This window comes from Saccopteryx leptura, chromosome 2 (genome assembly GCF_036850995.1).
Source record: "Saccopteryx leptura isolate mSacLep1 chromosome 2, mSacLep1_pri_phased_curated, whole genome shotgun sequence".
Lineage (NCBI taxonomy): Eukaryota > Metazoa > Chordata > Mammalia > Chiroptera > Emballonuridae > Saccopteryx > Saccopteryx leptura.
The window spans coordinates 131526416-131548454 of NC_089504.1; the positions used below are offsets into that span (position 1 = coordinate 131526416).

The 22039-nt window shown below is 46.6% G+C and overlaps 1 protein-coding gene and 1 non-coding gene across 3 annotated transcripts; both read right to left on the bottom strand.

Moving 5' to 3' along the window:
* Positions 1-537: 537 nt before the first annotated feature.
* On the bottom strand, positions 538-613 carry TRNAV-CAC (transfer RNA valine (anticodon CAC)). Its single transcript has one exon. It is a non-coding gene; the product is annotated as a tRNA-Val (tRNA).
* Positions 614-12392: 11779 nt separating this feature from the next.
* Positions 12393-21797, bottom strand: COX14 (cytochrome c oxidase assembly factor COX14). Of its 2 annotated transcripts, none has more exons than XM_066368794.1 (2): positions 21289-21797; positions 12393-12802 (listed from the first exon to the last, which is right to left on the bottom strand). In XM_066368794.1, the coding sequence occupies exon 2, from the start codon at positions 12792-12794 to the stop codon at positions 12621-12623; it is 174 nt and encodes a 57-aa protein (XP_066224891.1). In that variant the 5' UTR covers positions 12795-12802; positions 21289-21797; the 3' UTR covers positions 12393-12620. The 2 variants fall into 2 exon arrangements, with proteins under 2 accessions (XP_066224891.1, XP_066224889.1); XM_066368792.1 differs by lacking the exon at positions 21289-21797 and adding an exon at positions 21106-21282.
* Between the last annotated feature and the right edge of the window lie 242 nt (positions 21798-22039).

Consider the following 22039-nt stretch of genomic DNA (forward strand, 5'->3'; position numbering starts at 1 on the left):
GCAGAACTCACCAGCTTAAACCCAAGGTCGCTGGCTTTAGCAAGGGGTTCCTCTGTCTGCTGTAGCCCCACGGTCAAGGCACATATGAGAAAGCAATCAATGAACAACTAAGGTGTCGCAACAAAAAACTGATGATTGATGCTTCTCATCTCTCCATTCCTGTCTGTCTATTCCTCTGACTCTCTGGCTCTATAAAATAAAAAAATAAGATGGTCATTTGGGGCCCGATTGTGAGAACCTTGATTATCATGCTGAAGAATTACACTTTTTTTCTCTCTTTTTTTTTTTTTTTTTTTTTATTCAGTGAGAGAAGTGGAGGCAGAGACAGACTCCCACATGTGCCCCAGCCGGGATCTACCTGGCAAGCCCAATAAGAGGTGATGCTCTACCCATCTGGGACGTTGCTCCTTGCTCAGCAACCGAGCTCTTAGCACCTGAGGCTTAGGCCATGGAGCTATCCTCAGCGCCCAGGGCCAACTCGCTCCAATTAAGCCATGGCTGCAGAGAGAAGTGGGGTGGGTGGGTGCTTCTCCTATGTGCCCTGACTGGGAATCGAACCCAGGACATTCACACGTGGGGCCAACGCTCTACCACTGAGCCAGCTAGCCAGAGCCAAGAATTACATTTTAGATGGTAGGTCGTGGGAGCCACCAAAGGTTTAAAGCAGCACACTTAGTTTTGTAAAAACAGTCATAGAGTGGGCTATCAGAGGACTTGGAACTTGAACTTAGAGGGGTACAGGAAATGGCTTTATTTTAAAATGGGCCCGGCCTGACAGGTGGTGGCACAGTGGATAGAGCATCAGACTGGGATGCAGAGGACCCAGGTTCAAGACCCCAAGGTCACCAGCTTGAGCGCAGGCTCATCTGGTTTGAGCAAAGCTCACCAGCTTGGACCCAAGGTCGCTGGCTTGAGCAAGGGGTTACTCGGTCTGCTGTAGCCCCATGGTCAAGGCACATATGAGAAAGCAATCAATGAACAACTAAGGTGTCGCAACAAAAAACTAATGATTGATACTTTTCATCTCTCTCCGTTCCTGTCTGTCCCTATCTATCCCTCTTTCTGACTCTCTCTGTCTCTGTAAAATAAAATAAAATAAAAAGTAAAAAATAAATAAATAAAATGGGCCCTGCCTGGCCTGTGGTGGTGCAATGAATAGAGCACTGACCTGGAGTGCTAACGTCACTAGTTCAAACCCCTGGGCTTATCCAGTCAAGACACAACAAGCAACCAATGAACAGCTAGAGTAAAGCAACTACTTCTCATCCCACCACCCACCTTCCTCTCTCTGTAAAATCAAGAAATAAAATCTTATAAAGGGAAGAGGGCCCTGGTTGGTGGCTCAATAGAGCATTGGCCTGGTGTATGGACATTCCAGGTTTGATTCCCAGGCAGGGCACACAGGAGAAGTGACCATCTACTTCTCTTCCCCTTCCGCTCCCCATTCTCTCCCTCTTCTCCTGCAGCCAGTGGCTCGACTGTTTCAAGTGTGGCCCTGGGCACTGAGGATAGTTTTGTTGGAGCACAACATCCTAAGGTGTTAAAAATAGCTCAGTATTCTAGCATCTGCCCCAGATGGGGTTGACAGGTGGATCCCAGTCAGGGCACATATGGAGTCTGCCTCACTATCTCCCCTCCTCTCACCTTATTAATTAATTAATAAAACTGGGTTGCCTGACTGACCTGTGGTGGCATGGTGGATAGAGCATTGAACTAGAATGCCAAGATTGCCGGTTTGAAACCCTGGGCTTGCCTGGTCAAGACACATGGAAAACAACAAGTTGATGTTTCCTGCTCCTTGTGCCCTTTCTCCCTCTCCTCTTTCTAAAAAAATCAATAAACAATTTTAAAGGAAGGGAGGCTATGAGTTGGCATAGGCCAATATGTAGTAAGGACATGTAGTAAGGTTTTCTGTAGTGCCTTCATCACAGTCATCTGCATAGTTATTTTTCTTCTAATTCAGTAAGGTTTCTCCAAGGCAGACCTCACCATGAGTTTAGCCACAGCCCTAGGCCTACCAAAAAAGCAGATATGAAATCTGCCTTTACTTAAATGACTGCTCTATGAAAGCCGTTTAAGAAATAATACTAAATTTGTAGGCAGCATCATGGCTCGGCTGTCTAAGAGTGATTTATTTGATGTTTATTAGAAACTCCACTGTCCTGGATTATTTTTAGCCCAATTTATTACTAGTCTTTGCCTTTTAATAGTAGAACTGAGCCTGGCCAGGCAGTAGCACAGTGGATAGAACGTCGGACTGGGACGCAGAGGACCCAGGTTTGAAATCCCAAGGTCGCTGGCTTGAGCACAGGCTCATCCAGCTTAAGCACAGGCTCACTAGCTTGAGCGAGGGGTCACTGGCTTGAGTGTGGGATCATAGACATGACCCCATGGTTGCTGGCTTGAGCCCAAAGGTCGCTGGCTTGAAGCCCAAGGTCGCTGGCTTGAGCCCAAGGTCTCTGGCTTGAGCAAGAGGTCACTTGCTCTGCTGTAGCACCTCTGTCAAGGCACATGAGAAAGCAATCACTGAACAAGGAGCTGCAGTGAAGAACTAGTGCTTCTCATCTCTCTCCCTTCTTGTCTGTCTCTGTCCCTCTAACTCTGTCAAAAAAAAAAAATAGAATTGATTCCCTTGATATTTAGTGTAGTAACAGAACTTGATTATATTCATTTCAGTTTGACAGCAAAGATATCTGTTCTTCCTTACTAAATACAGTTCATGCTCAGTAAATACTAAACAACTGCTTGAGTTTAGATTTTTACAAACTGTATTTGAAATGACTGTAGGTGCTCCAAGTGAGAATGACTGTTAGACAATTGGAGGTAGGAGAGGACTGGAATGTAGGCCAGAAACAAGATTGGACAGATATACACTGGCATTATCTGCTGTAGTAGTCAGTTCTCTGCAGTAACAGACTATAAGACCAGTGGCCCCTGCCGTGGCCATGCAGGTTCTCATTGAATTCGGGCAGATGGTAAAGGAACTATGGAGCCATAAAATGGTGGGCCATTCTGTTTATTAAAGTCTCAAAACGGCAGACAAGCGAACAGGCAGGGAAGACCGCTTCCCTCACTCAGGGCTCCCAAACCCTGACTCATTCTCCAGCTTTACCAAACTCATAGCTCCCACCTGTTATAAAGTACCGCACCCCAGATTCTGAAAGGCACTGTACCTCATTTCATCAAGTTCACATAGAGATACCCAGTCCAGATAAATTTTGAAGAGTTTTATTAGAGGAAATTTATTAAATATGCCAGCCACATATGGCTGACTCAGGGCATCTGCAAGCCCAAATCGTGCAGTCCCAAAAGTATAATAGTTCAGGGGCTGCTTATATACCCTTGATCACACACAGGCGGGGAGAGCATGACATCATGGTACGAGCTGACAACATTTGTTTAGGGGATACACAGAAACATTAAGACTCTCAAGGTAACACAATCAACAATGTTTACAAATCTTTCAGGGATCATCTTCCCTCACTAGCCTAGAGGTATTTTACCCTCAAGATTCTAGGAAGGGGGAGGAACTACAGTCAATGCAAGGTGGTATATATATTCTGCCTCCTATTGAAAAAAGTTTCTAGGTTAACCTTTATTTTAGAGTTAAAACTGAATGACCCATTGTTCTTGAAAGCCAGAAACTTCTACATTCTTCTCCCTCCCCTCCCTAAAGGAGGGACAAGACAGGAAAGCCTGACCTTTCCTCCCAGAATATTAATATCAATTTTCAGCTTTTGGTACCTTACAACAGTGGCCCCCAACCTTTTTTGGGCCACGGACCGGTTTAATGTCAGAAAAATATTTTCACGGACCGGCCTTTAGGGTGGGACGGATAAATATTACGTGACCGAGACAAGTGTCAAGAGTGAGTCTTAGATGTAACAGAGGGAATCTGGTCATTTTTTAAAAATAAAACATCGTTCAGACTTAAATATAAATAAAACGGAAATAATGTAAGTTATTTATTCTTTCTCTGCGGATCGGTACCAAATGGCCCATGGACCGGTACTGGTCCGTGGCCCGGGGGTTGGGGATCACTGCCTTACAACACACCAGCCTCAGCACTCCCCAGCCAAACAGGCCAGCCAACAGGGCTCCCAAGCTCCTCTGCACTCCCTTTCTCTCCCTTTCTCTCCCTGGACTCTCCAGCAAACAATAGCTCCTCCCCCTGGAGTCAAGCAATCTGCTGCCCTGAGGACATGCATTGCAGCCTTCCATAGACTACACACACAGGGTGCTTGCTGACCTGTGCCAGTGCAAAATGCAAGCAAACCTAACTCACTTGTTTCACACTTGAAACATTGGTTTGCCCAACATAGAACCAATAGGTTAGAGAGCACACAAGAATGAGACTGAGTTAAAAGAATTGGCTCAAACAATTGTAGGGACTGGCAAGTCTGAAATTTGTAGAGCAGGTAGCAGGCTGGTACTTCAGGTAAGAGTTGATGTTGTAGTCCAAGATATACAGGCTTGAAATGCAGGCAGGGTTTCTGTTTTTATGTTTTTATTGCTTTTAGAGAGAGGAAGGAAAACATTGATTTGTTGTCTTACTTATTTATGCATTTATTGGTTGATTCTTGTACATGCCCCAACAGGAGATCAAAACCACGATCTTGACAAATAGAGACAATGCTCTAACCAACTGAGCTACCTGGCCAGGGCTGTATTTTAGTTTTGTGGGTTTTTTTTTTTATTAATTAATTTATTTATTATTTTTACAGGGACAGAGAGAGAGTTAGAGAAAGGAATAGACAGGGACAGACAGACAGGAACAGAGAGAGAGATGAGAAGCATCAATCATCAGTTTATCGTCATGACACCTTAGTTGTTAATTGATTGCTTTCTCATATGTGCCTTGACCACGGGCCTTCAGCAGACCGAGGGACCCCTTGCTGGAGCCAGTGACCTTGGGTCCAAGCTGGTGAGCTTTCTGCTCAAACCAGATGAGCCCACGCTCAAGTTGGCGACCTTGGGGTCTCGAACCTGGGTCCTCCGCATCCCAGTCCTCCGCTCCATCCACTGCACCACTGCCTGGTTAGGCTTTATTTTAGTTTTGATGCACAATTCCTCTGTTGGGAATTCTGTCTTTGCTCTTCAACCCTTCAACTGATTGGATGAGACCCATTCACATTACAAAGGATAACTTGCTTTAGTCAGTCTGATACATATTTGGCCTTCATCCCAGGTTTTTGGCAAAGAGCTTCTAAGACCCTTAGAATTTCCAGTGATTTTTTTGTATGTTAATGAGGTGACTCTTAGTGGGCCCCTAGTCAGTGGTCAGCAAACTCATTAGTCAGTAGAGCCAAATATCAACAGTATGACAAATTTCTTTTGAGAGCCAAATTTTTTAAACTTAAACTATATAGGTAGTTACATTCCTTATCAAGGTAGCACCCACACGTGGTATTTTGTGAAGAGCCACACTCAAGGGGCCAAAGAGCCACATGTGGCTTGCAAGCCACAGTTTCCGACCACTGCCCTAGGTAGTTTCAGGATGGGGGCTTGTTGCCAGAGGAAACAGACCAAGGCAAAAATTGACTGTTGGGAATTTCAGCCCCATCTGACCTCCAGAGAGGGAAAAGTGGTTAAGAATTGAATTAACCACCAATGGCCAATGATTTATCAAATCATGCCCATGTAATAGAACCTCTAATAAATCCCCTAAACAATCAGATTTAGAGAGCTTCTAGGTTGAATACATTAAGGAACTGATAGGGTGATGTGCCCTATACCTTGCCCTATGCATCTCTTCCCATTTGGCTCTGAGTGGTATCTTTTATAATAAACCAGTAATAGTTAATAAAGTGTTTCCCTGAGTTCAGTTCTGTAAGCTATTGTAGCAAATTATAAAACCTAAGGAGGTGGTTGTAGGCACCAATTTGTAGCCAATTCAGGTAGAAGTGTGAGTAACCTGGGGACCCCACTACTTGTGATAGGCATCTGAAGTGGGGGCAGTCTTGTGGCATGAGCCCTTAATTTGTGGAGTCTGCATTAACTCAGGGTAGCAAGTGGCCGAATTGTATTGTGGCACACTCAGTATCCAGGGGTGGAGAATTGTTTGGTGTGGGAAAAATTCACACGTTTGGTATTAGAAGTGTTGTGAATAGAGAAAGTTTTCAGTAAGACCCCTTTAACCTCTGCCTAACTCTAATGACTTTCACCGTGGATTTATAATTTATCCTCTATCATATTCAATTTCTTTTTTTAAAGACTTTATTTATTTTAGAGAGGAGAGAGAGAGAGAGAAAGAGAAAGAGAGAAGGGAGGAGCAGGAAGCATCAACTCCCATATGTGCCTTGACCAGGCAAGCCCAGGGTTTTGAACCAGTGACCTTAGTGTTCCAGGTCGATGCTTTATCCACTGCACCACCACAGGTCAGGCCATATTCAATTTCTAACATACATTGACCTATATTATTCTACACCATTGGTCTCTTTGTCTACTCTTACGCTAATACCCCAACATTTAGATTACTATTAGCTTTCTTTTCCTTTTTCTATTAAGTGAGAGGTGGGGGGGGCAGACACACACTCCTGCATGCACCCAACCAAGATCCACCCACCCAGCAAGCCCCCTACCAGGCGATGTTCCGCCCATCTGGCCCGCTACTCCATTGCTCAGCAACAAAGCTATTTTAGGTCCTGAGGCAAGGCCTTGGAGCCATCCTCAGCGCCCCAGGACAACTTATTCAAACTATTCTAGTCATGGCTGCAGGAGGGGGAGAGAGAGAAGGTGGAGGGGTGAAGCAGGTGGTTGCTTCTCCTGTGTGCCCTGACCAGAAATCGAACCTGGGACTTCCACACGCCAGGCCAACCCTCTACTACTGAGCCAACTGGCCACGGCTACTATTAGCTTTCTACTATATCTTAATATCTGGTAGGCCCAACCCATCTTGTTTCTTTTCAAAATTGTCTTAGCTGCAGTGCTTTTAAAGATGTCTTTATACAAAAAGTATTTTTTGTAAAGATGGTTTTCTTTATTGATTTTTAGAGAGGAGGGAGAGAGAGAAAGGAGTGGGGACAAATGGGAAGCATCAACTCATAGTAGTTGCCTCTCTTACGTGCTTTGACTGGGCAAGCTTGGGGTTTCGAACCAGCAACCTCAGCATTCCAGGTCAATGTTCTATCCATTGTGCCACTGCAGGTCAGGCAAAAAGTATTATCTTCTATAGACATGTGACCCAGCATGGGAAAGTGATGGGTCATAGAAACGTTTTTAGAAAAAGAGAGGGTAGAGAGGTGGGTAGGAAGGATGTTCTATTCAGAGAGAAAGCACAAACAGTCATGAAAACAAGAAACAGTGCAACAGGTCAGGCAGTTTGATATTACTACAAAAGATGAAGTACAAACATAAGGAGGGTTGGGTTGTAAGGACCTCATATGCCAGACCAAGGAGTTTGAATTTGACCCTATAGGTCAGGAATTCTTAACCTATTGTCTAAGGTTGAACTTCAGAGGTGATCTATAGCAGGGGAATGCCATAATTGAATTTGTTCCAAATAGATGTCTTTGATGGAAATGTGACAGATAAATCTGATGAGGTCAAGACTGGAACCGAGACCATTAAAAGCCTTCTGCAAAAGTATAAGCAAGAAATTATAAGGGTAGCCCTGGCCAGTTGGGTCAGTGGTAGAGCGTTGGCCCAGCCTGTGGATGTAGAGTTCGATTCCCAATCGGCACACAGAAGCACCCATCTGCTTCTCCACCCTTACCCCCTTTTGCTTCTTTCTTTCTCTCTCTCTCTCTCTTCCCTTCCTGCAGCCATGGCTCAATTGGAAGGAGTTGGCCCTGGGCGCTGAGGATAGCTCCATGGCCTCTGCCTCAGGTGCTAAGAGCTTGGTTGCTGAGCAACAGAGCAATGCCCCAGATGGGCAGAGCATTGCCCCCTATTGGGCTTGCCAGGTGGATCCTGGTTGGGGCACATGTGGGGGTCTGGCTCTCTGCCTCCCCTCCTCACTGAATTTAAAAAAAAACAATTATGCCTGACCAGGTGGTGGCGCAGAAGATAAGAGTGTTGGACTGGTACGCAGAGGACCCAGGTTCAAAACCCCTAGGTCTCTGGCTTGAGTGCAAGGCTCACCAGCTTGAGTGTGGGATTGCTAGCTTGAGTGTGGATCATAGACATGACCCTATGGTCGCTGGCTTGAGTAAGGGGTCATTTGCTCTCCTGTAGGCCCCTGGTCAAGGCACGTATGAGAAAGCAATCAATGAACAATTAAGGAGCTGCGACGAAGAACTGATGCTTCTCATCTCTCTCCCTTTCTGTCTGTTCCTTGCTGTCCCTCTTTCTGTCAAAAAAAATATTATTGGAAATGCTGAGGTCGCCAGTTCGAAACCCTGGGCTTGCCTGGTCAAGGCACATATGGGAGTTGATGCTTCCAGCTCCTCCTCCCTTCTTTTTCTCTGTCTCTCCTCTCTTTCTCTCTCTCTCTCCCTCTCCTCTCTAAAATGAATAAATAAAAAATTAAAAATAAATAAATAAAAAACAAAATATACAAAGAAATTTAAAAAAAATTATAAGGGTAGATAGAACTGGTTAAGTGGGTGTTTCTTTAAGTGGATGTTTAAAAGGTAAAAATTAATAAGACGATTACTTGGTTGGGAGTAGGGTACAAGGAATAGTCTAATAAATCTCCCATACTTATGATTTGGATGATAATGTTACTAATTAAAATAGAAGAAAAACATGAGTAGGTCATGGAGGTAAGAAGGAATGCTGTTAGTTGTGGACATGTCAAATCAGAGAGGAGGGAGAGAGAGAAAGGAGTGGGGACAAGTGGGAAGCATCAACTCATAGTAGTTGCCTCTCTTACGTGCTTTGACTGGGCAAGCTTGGGGTTTCGAACCAGCAACCTCAGCATTCCAGGTCAATGTTCTATCCACTGTGCCACTGCAGGTCAGGCAAAAAGTATTATCTTCTATAGACATTTGACCCAGCATGGGAAAGTGATGGGTCATAGAAATGTTTTTAGAAAAAGAGAGGGTAGAGAGGTGGGTAGGAATAGGATATTCAAGTGGATATATCAAACAACTGGATATAACTGAAATTTAAAAGTCAATCTGATACAGACTTGGAGGTCAGCAAGTGGCATTAAGAGCTGACATTTCTTGTGTGCTTATTATGTGCCAGCCAGAGTATTAAATACTTGATATGAATTATCTTATTTACTCTTCAAATTAATCTTTTAAATTAGGAATTATTTTTTTTATCCCCATTTGACAAAGGTAACCTGAGGAGTTAAGAGTTAGTAACAGGCTTGACTGGTGGTGGCACAATGGATAAAGTGTTGACCTGGAATGCTGAGGTTGCCAGTTCAAAACCCTGGGCTTGCTCAGTCAAGGCACACACTGGAAGTAACTACTACAAGTTGATGCTTCCCACTCTTCCCCTCCCTGTCTTCAATCTAAAAATCGATAAATAAAATTTAAAAAAAAGTAACTGGCCTATTGCAATATAATGGTGGAGCCAGGATACAAGCATTGAGCACTTAACTACATTTTATAATGTTAGAACCACTCATTACCTAGATTAATTGAGAACATACAGAATGAGGGCAGTGGACCAAGAACAAAACTTTGTAACACACTAGTGTTTAAAATAGGCAGAGGAAATCAAAAGGATAAAGTGCTAGAAAAGAACAAGACAGTGGTCAATCCCCGTGGCCAAAGTAGAGCTTCAGTGCCTCAGGAAACTGGGTGGGAAAGACTGAAATCATCAGTGGATATGGCACAACAGAGGGTGTCAACCAGGAATTTCTATGGAGTGGTAGGGTCTAGAAGGAACAAATCCCAGAAGTACTATCATGTGACACATCTCCTTAAATAATCTTAAGAAGTTTGCTTTAGTAGGGGATGAGGAGCCTTAAGCAAGTTTATATACTGAGAAAACATAACTAATGGAGCAAGGACTGGGGTTGAGAAGGATAAGGATGGAGGCAGAGGCTGCCGGAGAGTTGTTCATGGGATCAGGTATGGGCACAGGTTGGATAGGGAAGCAGTGTAGGCCAATAAGGGGCTGACAGATTGGAATAAAATAGGAATCAAGCAACTTAAAGTTTCCAAGTTCTAGAATAGAGTGGAAATAAGAATGTAAGCAAGCTCCCCCAAAAAGACTGATTTTATACTATTTGAAGTGGCATTGGGGAATGCTGGAAGAATGGTGACCCTAACTGTATGGGTAAGAAAGCAGAGGAGGCTGAGCAGGTGATGGCACAGAGGCTCAAGTGTCAGCCTGGGATACTCAGGACCCAGGTTCAAAACCCCAAGGTCACTGGCTTGAGTGCAGGGTCATTGGCTTGAACTAGGATCATAGACATGACCCCATGGTCGCTTACTCAAGCCCAAAGGTCACTGGCTTGAGCAAGGGGTCACTGGCTCACCTGGAGCCAGCTGGTCAAGGCACATATGAGAAAGCAATCAATGAACAACTAAGGTGCTGCAACAAAGAGTTGATGCTTCTCATCTCTCTCCCTTCCTGTCTGTTTGTCCCTATCTGTCTCTGTCACAAAAATAAAAACAAATAAAATAAAAGCAGGTGAGACAGTAGAGTCCTTAGTTTAATACACCAAGGGAGGACGAGAGTAAAGGGTTAAGGATATAGGAAAGCTGGGGTTTTTTAATCATGGAAGAGGGCTTTCAGGTGAAAGGTTTAGGAGTAGGACAAAGGTCAGAGCAGTATGCACACAGCATGATAGAGGACAGGTGTTCAAGGAGGCTGATATTTAGGGTAATCACCACGAATGACATGAACTAGCAAGCCTCAAAGCTCAAAATGGAGTAGCGGCAGCAATACCTTTCTTCATAGTTGGGTTTTACTTTGAAGTTTTCTTTCAAATCCTCTTCACAACTCTGCAATAAGACCTGCAGATAGATTTCCCATACAGTGACACAGTGAGAAAATGACCCTCATGCTAATACTATACCCAGTGAGCCTCAGGAGGTGAACTGCATTACTGTAGGTTGCCCAACAAACATTCCTTTTGGGAATATGCCTCCTTCACTTGGTACAATTTTGAGAGGGCTGTTAAACAAAGGTCTCTGTTTTCCCTAAGGGGTGCATGTTATGGCCTTACTGGTCAGAGTACCCAATTATCTGGACAGAGTAAAGAGCTCTTGTCTTTAGTCTTTTCAGGGTATATATACAACTGCTGGGATGGTCTTTTCTCTGAGATCATGAAAATTGAAATTACTAATCCTCAAACTATATATCCCCCACTGCATGGGTATTAAGAGCTCAAGATAGGGAAATCCAGCCTGACCTGTGGTGGCACAATGAATAAAGCATCAACCTGGAATGCTGAGGTTGCTGGTTCAAAACCCTATGCTTGCCAAGTCAAGGCACATATGGGAAGCAACTACAAGGTAATGCTTCTCGCTCCTTCCACACTTTCCCTCTCTCCCTCCTTTCTCTAAACACAATAAATAAAATCTTAAAAAAAAAAAGATGGAAATCCACTCTGTGACTAGAAAACAGAGGTTGTAGTTAACGCCCCCCACTCTAAGTAAACAAGAACACCACGGCCCTGGTTGGTTGGCTCAGTGGTAGAGCCCGGCATGTGGAAGTCCTGGGTTCGATTCCCGGCCAGAGCACACAGGAAAAGCAACCATCTGCTTATTAATCCTTCCCTGTAGGGCCAGGGGCCAACGTGGCCATGCAGGTTCTCATTGGATTTAAGCAAACAGCAAAAGAACTGTGGAGCCAGAGAATGGCAGGCCATTCCATTTATTAAAATCTCCTAACAGCAGACGAGCAAACAGGCAGGGAAGTCCGCTTCCCTTTCCCTCAGGGCTCCCAAAGCCCTGACTCATTCTCCAGACTCTCCCGGACTCACAGCTCCCACCAGCCTCAATAGGGATCAGCCAAAAGGGTCAAAATCTCAGGGCTCCCAAGCCCCTCAGCTCTCCCTCTCTCTCTGAACTCTCCAGCCAAAACCAACTAGGGGGAAAAATAACCCTCTCCAGCAAACAATAGCAAACAATGTTCTCTCCCAAGTAGAAAGGCAATCGCAATTTGCAATCTGCTGCCCTGATGGCAAGCACCCTCAGCCTTCCATAGAAGCGAGCAAACCTAAAAAACACTTATTACAAATTTGTTTGCCCAACATTCCCCCTACTCTCTCTTCTCTTCCCACAGCCATGGCTCAAATGGTTGAAGCAAGTTGGCCCCGGGTGCTGAGGATGGCTCCATGGCCTCTCCTCGGGTGCTAAAATAGCAACAGAGCAGCGGCCCCAGAAGGGCAGAGCATCGCCTGATAGGAGGCTTGCTAGGTGGATCCCAGTCGGGGTGCAAGGGGGAGTCTGTCTCTCTGCCTTACTAACTCTCACCCTCTCACTTAAAAAAAACAACAAAAAAACAAACAAACAAAAAAAAACACCACCAAGACACAGACAGACATGGCAAATATTTAATGTCTGTAGATGTGCCTCCCCCTCCCCCATTCCTGTTATGATTTGATAGCCTCCCCAAACTGGCAGTTCCAGAGAAAACATGGGCACTTAACCCAGCAGGTTCTGAAAACTATTAAGGCCCTCATTCCCTTGACTTGAATATGATTGCAGGTGAGCACTTTCCACAGCATGCCTTCAGGCCTCTCTGGTCAAGGAAAAAGCCCCCCAGTTCTACAGGACTCCTGAGGTCTTCTGTTCTTCTGCAGCCTGGCGCTCGGCGCTGCGCCGCTGGATATATCGGTATGCTCGGACACTGCAAAGGTAGCCCCCATACACAGTGAGGAGCATCATGGAGGTGGAGAAGGTCTTGTAGCCAATGTCAGCTAGTTGCTTGGCAGTTGGCATGTCGTCCCCTATAAAAATAGACTGGATTTAGACACCAAGATATGCTTCATGTGCCCAGCCCACTTCCTTGTTTAAAGCCATTCATGCCTGACATCCATCGTACTGGGATGCAGAGGACCCAGGTTTGAAACCAAGGTTGCCAGCTTGAGTGTGGGAACACAGACATGACCCCACAGTTGCTAGTTTAAACCCAAGGTCACTGGCTCAAGCAAGGGGTCACTCGCTCTGCCGTAGCCCCCTGGTCAAAGCACAAATGAGAAAGCAATCAATGAACAACTAAGGAGCTGCAACAAAGAATTGATGCTTCTCATCTCTCTCCCTTCCTGTCTGTCTGTCCCTATCTGTCCCTCTTTCCGTCTCTCTCTGTCTCAAAAAAAAAAAAAAAAAAAGAGAGAAAGGAAAAAAAGCCATTCATAACTTCTGGATCCTGTTTAGTCTGTCTACTCCGTTCTGAATGGCCCCTACACATATGCTGAGTCTTATAGTGGAAGACATCTGGGAACTCTCAGATCAAAAGTGCAAATAAAACTGCATAGAAGATACAAACAACCAGCTGGAACCAGGTGCATCTGAATGACATCACAGCTAACACCTGGCCCTCCATGTTTGTGGAAAAAGTGACTGTTACGAGCCACCCAGAAATGTTAATTGGCACATTACTTTAAACACACGTCAGTTTGTTAGCAGGCAATTAATGAAGGTAGCCAGAGATTAAACATTAGCAGTAAATTATTCTCTATAGAAAGGATCAAATGGGAACCTGTTAAGTAACATCCAATTAATTTTCCCATAAAAACAGTATTATTCATTGTGGTTAGGTTCTCAGGTTAGCCCTCAAGTATCTGTTTAAGCCATAATATACCTGAAGTAGTGCCAACAGTACATTTATATTATTTCAATAGCAGTTAATCCTCTAGAACACTAATTCTAAATTCCAAACACAACACCAAGTACCTATCTCAAGGGCTAAAAAAAAAACTCCTCAGCAAATTGTTAAATCAAATTTGCATGAGGCCCTGGCTGGTTGGCTCAGTGGTAGACCGTCAGCCTGGCGTGCAGGAGTCCCAGGTTCTATTCCCGGCCAGGGCACACAGGAGAAGCGCCCATCTGCTTCTCCACCCCCCCTCCTTCCTCTCTCTCTCTTCCCCCTCCCACAGCCAAGGCTCCACTGGAGCAAAGTTGGCCTGGGCACTGGGGATGGCTCCATGGCCTCTGCCTCAGGCGCTAGAGTGGCTCTGGTTGCAGCAAAGCAACGCCCCAGATGGGCAGATCCATCGGCATGCCGGGTGGATCCCAGTTGGGCGCATGCGGGAGTCTGTTTGACTGCCTCCCCGTTTCCAACTTCAGAAAAATTAAAAAATAAAAAAAAATTTTAAAAATAAAAATTTGCATGACATCATGCTATAAAGTATTTCTAATTAAAATGTTCCGAGCCAGAGAACAAAAGAAGTCTAGCACAGCAATCTCTCATCCTGAACAAAAATGTTTCTCAATTTGGGACTATGAATGTGTTAAGATGCCTCTCTTTTGAGAGGACTGAAATTAAAAGATTGAAATAAGTGAGAATATGTTTCTTCTTTTTCTTTCTTTTTTTTTGTATTTTTCTGAAGCTGGAAACGGGGAGAGACAGACAGACACCCCCATGCGCCCGACCAGGATCCACCCGGCACGCCCACCAGGGGCAAAGCTCTGCCCACCAGGGGGCGATGCTCTGCCCCTCTGGGGCGTCATTCTGCGGCGACCAGAGCCACTCCAGCACCTGGGGCAGAGGCCAAGGAGCCATCCCCAGCGCCCGGGCCATCTTTGCTCCAATGGATCCTTGGCTGCGGGAGGGGAAGAGAGAGACAGAGAGGAAGGAGAGGGGGAGGGGTGGAGAAGCAGATGGGCGCTTCTCCTGTGTGCCCTGGCCGGGAATCGAACCCGGGACTTCTGCACGCCAGGCCGACGCTCTGCCACTGAGCCAACTGGCCAGAGCCTGTTTCTTCTTTTTCTAAAAATTTTCCGGCCCTGGGCCTGACCTGTGGTGGCGCAGTGGGATAAAGCATCGACCTGGAACACTGAGGTCGCAGGTTCAAAACCTTGGGCTTGCCTAGTGAAGGCACATATGGGAGTTGATGCTTCCTGCTCCTCCCCCTTCTCTCTCTCTCTCTGTCTCTCTCTCGCACAAAAATCAATAAATAAAATTTTTTTTTTTTTAAATTAAAAATAGGCCCTGGCCGGTTAGCTCAGCGGTAGAGCGTCGGCCTGGCGTGCGGGGGACCCAGGTTCGATTCCCGGCCAGGGCACATAGGAGAAGCGCCCATTTGCTTCTCCACCCTCGACCCCCTCCTTCCTCTCTGTCTCTCTCTTCCCCTCCCGCAGCCAAGGCTCCATTGGAGCAAAGATGGCCCGGGCGCTGGGGATGGCTCCTTGGCCTCTGCCCCAGGCGCTAGAGTGGCTCTGGTCGCCGCAGAGCGACGCCCCGGAGGGGCAGAGCGTCACCCCTGGTGGGCGTGCTGGGTGGATCCCGGTCGGGCGCATGTGGAAGTCTGTCTGACTGTCTCTCCCCGTTTCCAGCTTCAGAAAAATACAAAAAAAAATAATAATAAAAATAAAAAATAAATAAATAAATAAAATTTCCGGCCCTGGCCAGTTGGCTCAGTGGTAGAGTGTGGGCCCAGCCCAGCGTGTGGATGTCCCAGGTCCAATTCCCAGTCAGGCACACAGGAGAAGCAACCATATGCTTCTCCACCCTCCCCCTCCCTTCTCTTTTTTTTTCTCACTCTCTCCCTCCCCTCTTGCAGCCACAGCTAGATCTGTTGGCCACAACTGGCCTGCTGCGCTAAGGACTGCTCTGTGGCCTCTGCCTCAGGCGCTTAAAAAAATGGCTCCTTTGCAGAGCAATGGAGCAACAGCTCCAAATAGGAAGAGCATCCCCCTAGTGGATTTGTGGGGTGGATTTCAGTCCCTGAGAATGTGGGCGTCTGTCTCTCTGCCTCCCCTCCTCTCACTAAAAAAGAAAAAAAAGCTAATGATTTATTTTACAGAGAAGAGAAAGACGGGGTAGGAGTGGGAAGCATCAACTAGTAGTTGCTTCTCACATATACCATGACCAGGCAAGCCCAGGGCCTTGAACCAGGGACCTTACTTAGCATTCCAGGTCAACACTCCATCCATTCTCCACCACAGGTCAGGTGAGAATGTTTCTTAAAAGTCAAGAACTTGGATGCCCTGGCTGGTTAACTCAGAGTTAGAGCCTCGGCCCAACATGTGGAAGTCCCCTGGGTTCGATTCCCGGCCAGGGCACACAAGCAAAGCACCCATCTGCTTCTCCACCTTTCCCCTTCTCCTTTCTCTCTCTCTCTCTTCCCCTCCTGCAGCCAAGGCTCCATTGGAGCAAAGTTGGCCAGGGCTCTGAGGACAGCTCCATGGCCTCCGCCTCAGGTGCTAGAATGACTCCGGTTGCAATGGAGCATTGCCCCTTGATGGGCATGCCGGGTGGATCCTGGTTGGGCGCATGTGGGATTCTGTCTGCCCCCAACATTCTCACTTTGGAAAAATACAAAAAATAAAAAATCAAGAACTTAGAAGTAATGCTAAGGATTAGCCAGACCTGTCTGTGATGGCATAGTGGATAAAGCAACAACTTGGAACACTGAGGTCACCGGTTTGAAACCCTGGGCTTGTCTGGTCAAGGCACATACGGGAATTGATGCTTCCTGCTCCTCCCCCCTTCTCTCTCTCTAAAATGAATAAAATCTTTTTTATTTTTTACAGAGACAGAAAGAGAGTCAGACAGGGACAAACAGGAACGGAGAGAGATAAGAAGCATCAATCATCAGGTTTTCACCCGACCAGGTGGTGGCACAGTGAATAGAGCGTTGGACTGGGATACGGAGGACCCAGGTTTGAGACCCCGAGGTCACCGGCTTGAGTGCGGGCTCATCTGGTTTGAGCAAAGCTTACCAGCTTGGACCCAAGGTCGCTGGCTCGAGCAAGGGGTTACTCGGTCTGTTGTAGCCCCACAGTCAAAGCATATATGAAAAAGCAATCAATGAACAACTAAGGCAGGGGTCCCCAAACTGGCAGAGGACCAGTTCACTGTCCCTCAGACCGTTGGAGGGCCAGACTATAAAAAAACTATGAACAAATCCCTATGTACACTGCACATATCTTATTTTAAAGTAAAAAAACAAAACGGGAACAAATACAATATTTAAAATAAAGAACAAGTAAATTTAAATCAACAAACTGACAAGTATTTCAATGGGAACTATGCTCTTCTCACTGACCACCAATGAAAGAGGTGCCCCTTCTGGAAGTGCAGCGGGGGCCAGATAAATGGCCTCAGGGGGCCGCATGCGGCCCACGGGCTGTAGTTTGGGGACCCCTGAACTAAGGTGTCGCAAGGAAAAACATGATTGATGCTTCTCATCTCTCTCCGTTCCTATCTGTCTGTTTGTCCCTATCTATCCCTCTCTCTGTCTCTGTAAAAAAAAAAAACAAAAAAAAGTTTTTTGTTGCGACACCTTAGTTGTTCATTGATTGCTTTCTTATATGTGACTTGACCATGGGGCTACAGCAGACTGAGTAACCCCTTGCTCGAGCCAGCAACCTTGGGTCCAATGAGAGTTGCTCAAACCAGATAAGCCCGCACTCAAGCTGGCAATCTCAGGGTTTCAAAACTGGGTCCTCCGCATCCCAGTCGGATGCTCTATCCACTGTGCCACCACCTGGTCAGGCAATGAATAAAATCTTTTAAAAAAAAAGAGCCTGGCCTGACCAGGCAGTGGCGCAGTGGATAGAGCGTTGGACTGGGATGCAGAGGACCCAGGTTCGAGACCCCAAGCTCGCCAGCTTGAGCGCGGGATCATCTGGTTTGAGAAAAAAAAAAAAAAAAAGCCCACCAGCTTGAACCCAAGGTCGCTGGCTCCAGCAAGTGGTTACTCAGTCTGCTGAAGGCCCGCGGTCAAGGCACGTATGAGAAAGTAATCAATGAACAACTAAGGTGTTGCAACGCGCAATGAAAAACTAATGATTGATGCTTCTCATCTCTTTCCATTCCTGTCTGTCTGTCCCTATCTATCCCTCTCTCTGACGACTTCTCTCTCTTTCTCTGTAAAAACCAAACAAACAAACAAAAAAAAGCCTGACCAGGCAGTGGCACAGTGGATAGAGCGTTGGACTAGGATGTGGAGGATCCAGGTTCGAGACCCCAAGGTCGCCAGTTTGAGCACGGGCTCATCTGGCTTGAGCAAAAAAAAAAAAAAAAAAAGCTCACCAGCTCAAGCAAGGGGTTACTCGATCTGCCGAAGGCCCACAGTCAAGGCACATATGAGAAAGCAATCAGTGAACACCTGAAGTGTCTCAACAAAAAACTGATGATTAATGCTTTTCATCTCTCTCCGTTCCTGTCTCTCTGTCCCTATCTATCCCTCTCTCTGACTCTCTCTGTCCCTGTAAAAAAATAAAATAAGCCTAACCAGGCGGTGGCGCAGTTGATAGAGCGTCGGACTGGGATGCGGAGGACCCAGGTTCGAGACCCAGAGGTTGCCAGCTTGAGCGCGAGCTCATCTGGCTTGAGCAAAAAGCTCACCAGCTTGGACCCAAGGTCGCTGGCTCAAGCAAGGGGTCACTCGGTCTGCTGAAGGCCCATGGTCAAGGCACATATGAGAAAGCAATCAATGAACAACTAAGGTGTTGCAACGAGAAACTGATGATTGATGCTTCTCATCTCTCTCCGTTCCTGTCTGTCCCTATCCCTCTCTCTCTCTGTCCCTCTAAAATAAATAAATAAATAAATAAATAAATAAATAAATAAATAAATATCTTTAAAAAAAAAGCTAAAGATTAGCTGGCTTGGGGTGTCAGGAGTAGGGTGAGATATATATGTGCTTTCTGAATGAGTCCTATGGGCTAAACATTTCCTTATAGCCAGTCCTTGAAGGTGGACCCCAGGCTGAGCTGAGGCATAACTTCCTTGAATTATTATAATTCCAAGTGCCTTTAAATAAAGCCAGAGGAGAAAACCAAATGGCAGAGGCTCAAGATGACAAAGGGTTGTGTTCAAGTTATCTGACTGAGCTTTGAAAGGACCTTAAGCTGTGAGCCAATGAAGAAAACACACACAGAGAATACTAATGTAGTAAACAAACCCCCAGCAAAGAGGCTTGCAGACCTTCAACTTCCTCTCACTTCTTTTCCCTCATATCCCCCATGACCCCGGCCAGATACTAAGCAGTTATAGGGCCACTTCTTTGAAGAGGTGAAAGAATAAGATTATAAGCATTCACTAGCCAAGAAACAGCATAGTATAACTTGGCTAGATGAGTGACAGAGGACATATTAATAGACATAATTTTGGTGTCTAGAACTTCATTTCTTTCTCTTGTCTAATCCAGATTTCTCCTATTTTCAAATTAATAAAAACTCTTCACAGACCCTGAGCTAAGACAGGGCTGTAAAAAAGAAGATATGCGCCTGACCTGTGATGGTGCAGTGGATAAAGTGTTGACCTGGAAATGCTGAGGTCGCCGGTTCAAAACCCTGGGCTTGCCTGGCCAAGGCACATATGGGAGTTGATGCTTCCAGCTCCTCCCCCTTCTCTCTCTCTGTCTCTCCTCTCTCTCTCCCTCTCCTCTCTAAAATGAATAAATAAAAAAATTAAAAAAAAAAAAAAGATATGTAGAAGTTCAAACAAGATTAACTGAATGGATTAAGGCAAAGCTGAAAATATCTCCAAGTTAGGAACCTTCATCTCTTGGCTCACTGTAAAAAGAAATAAGAAACAAGAAACGTGTGTATTCCAGGGTGGTGGTGGTGGCAGTACCAGCAAAATGATCATGAGCTGGGTTTTGAACATCTTAAAACCACGATGCTCGCCTGACCGGGCAGTGGCACAGTGGATCGAGTGTTGGACTGGGATGCGGAGGACCCAGGTTCAAGACCCCGAGGTTTCCAGCTTGAGCACGGGTTCATCTGGTTTGAGCAAAGCTCACCAGCTTGGACCCAAGGTCACTGGCTCGAGCAAGGGGTTACTCAGTCTGCTGAAGGCCCACGGTCAAGGCACATTTGAGAAAGCAATCAATGAACAACTAAGGTGTCACAATGAAAAAAACTGATGATTGATGTTTCTCATCTCTCTCCATTCCTGTCTGTCCCTATCTATCCCTCTCTCTGACTCTTTCTCTGTCTCTGTAAAAAAAAACACAACACAAACAATCAAAACCCATGATGCTCAACACGTTCAGATATCCATCAGGCAAATGGATATGCACATTTGGAAAGATCTTGAGAGAGATACAGATCAAGATAGGTAATAAGTGACACCAAAGCAGAGGATAAGACCAGAGAGAGAGGCCAATTTGAAGAAGCAAAATAATTAGGAAAAGAGAGCAGGAAGAAAATTCCAAAACCGTCTGGGGGGCTTTTTCATTGAACTACATCCTTCTCCCTGGTAAAAAAAAAAAAAAAAAAAAAAAAAAAAAAAAGGCCCTGGCTGGTTGGCTCAGCGGTAGAGCATCGGCCTGGCGTGCAGAAGTCCCAGGTTCGATTCCTGGCCAGGGCACACAGGAGAAGCGCCCATCTGCTTCTCCACCCCCTCCCCCTCTCCTTCCTCTCTGTCTCTCTTCCCCTCCCGCAGCCAAGGCTCCATTGGAGCAAAGATGGCCCGGGTGCTGGGGATGGCTCTGTGGCCTCTGCCTCAGGCGCTAGAATGGCTCTGGATGCAAAAGAGCGACGCCCCAGAGGGGCAAAACATCGCCCCCTGGTGGGCATGCCGGGTGGATCCCGGTCGGGTGCATGCGGGAGTCTGTCTGACTGCCTCCCTGTTTCCAGCTTCGGAAAAATGAAAAAAGGCACAGCCACTGATGAAGGTGTGCTGTATCTTTAGGGTGTGCTGGGCCAAAATGAAAACTGGAAAGCACACTGGCCATGAAGACCAGTCAGATGGGATCAACGGATGGGAATAGGCGACTTGATCACGGGTAAACCTAGGATAAAAGTTAATTTAGTGCACTGAACTAAAAGAGGCATTAGATAAAAAGCAAATTCTTAGCCATGGCCCATGAACCCTGACCCCCAAAGTCAGGGCTATTAGAGTCAGAGCGTGGAGGGCCAATACGCCCGGATGGAGTCAAGGTTTGACTGGAACCTACAGCTGCAAGGAGCCTGTTGAGCTGAAAGCGGTGCAAATCGCGGCTTAGGTCCGCGGTGCAGGACACACCGGTGACCTCAAGGGCATGGAAGCTTGAAGACTGGGTCATGAGAGGAAGCGGTAAGCAAAGGCCGGCCCAAACGCGCGCGCCTCAGCTCGCTCCAGCAGGCGGCGTACCTGGACGCTGCAGCTCCCTTCGTTCAAAGGAGGCGTCCGCAAGCTGCGTCTCACCACAGTCTCCGCAGCCGGACGCAGCACCCGGAATGACACGTGAGGGTAGCGGTCCAGGAACAATCCTAGACGCTATGGCGCTATTGGTGAGGAAAGCCACCCTGTCTCCCTCCCACCAGCCCCGTTTACCCTCTAGAATTCGGCTCCCAACGCGAGAGAGTTCACCACGCACCGGACACCGCACAACTCTACCCACTCAGGCGGGAGCCTGTGCGGACTATTGATTCGGATGGTTGCCGCCTTTGATCTTCCGGCTTCCGGGCCAGTCACCCTTACTACGCATCCTCAGACGAGTTTTCCTTTCCGAGAGGCTCGCTGAATTCTGGGGGTTGTAGTCATTCTCCAATGAGAGAGAGAAGAGACTTTTGTGACTCAAGCTCTAGACTGGAACTTTTAGGATACGTATTAAGTCACGATAGAAAAGACAATCTTTCTCGCCGACTCAGTAAACCAACCAATCGCCAGCCTACGGCTCGGTGACGTCTCCGATAGCTAAGTGGATTTTCTCGGGGTCAGCCCTCTGGAGGTGGGCCGCGCGCGCCTCCTAGAGCCTGGAGCTGCCATCTTCCCCGAGGCAGGGCTTCGGCCAAGCTCAGGACCCGCACCGCAAGTTCCGGACAGCTGAGGAGACGGCAAGTCTGGCCATGGTCACAGAGTAGGCACGAGGGATGTTTCGGCCCTGTGATTTCTCTGCGCGCAGGCGGCGTGATAAAGCCCCAAAGTGCCAGGAAGGGGGTGGGGAGGGAGGTTGCCACTTGGGGGATAGAGAACTTGCCTGGCACCACAGCTAGGGGCAGCGAGTGGCTGGGAGTATTGAGGGGAGTTTTCTTTTCTTTTTACCCCTTTTTTCGTGTGGTATGAATGAAAACATAATACGTGC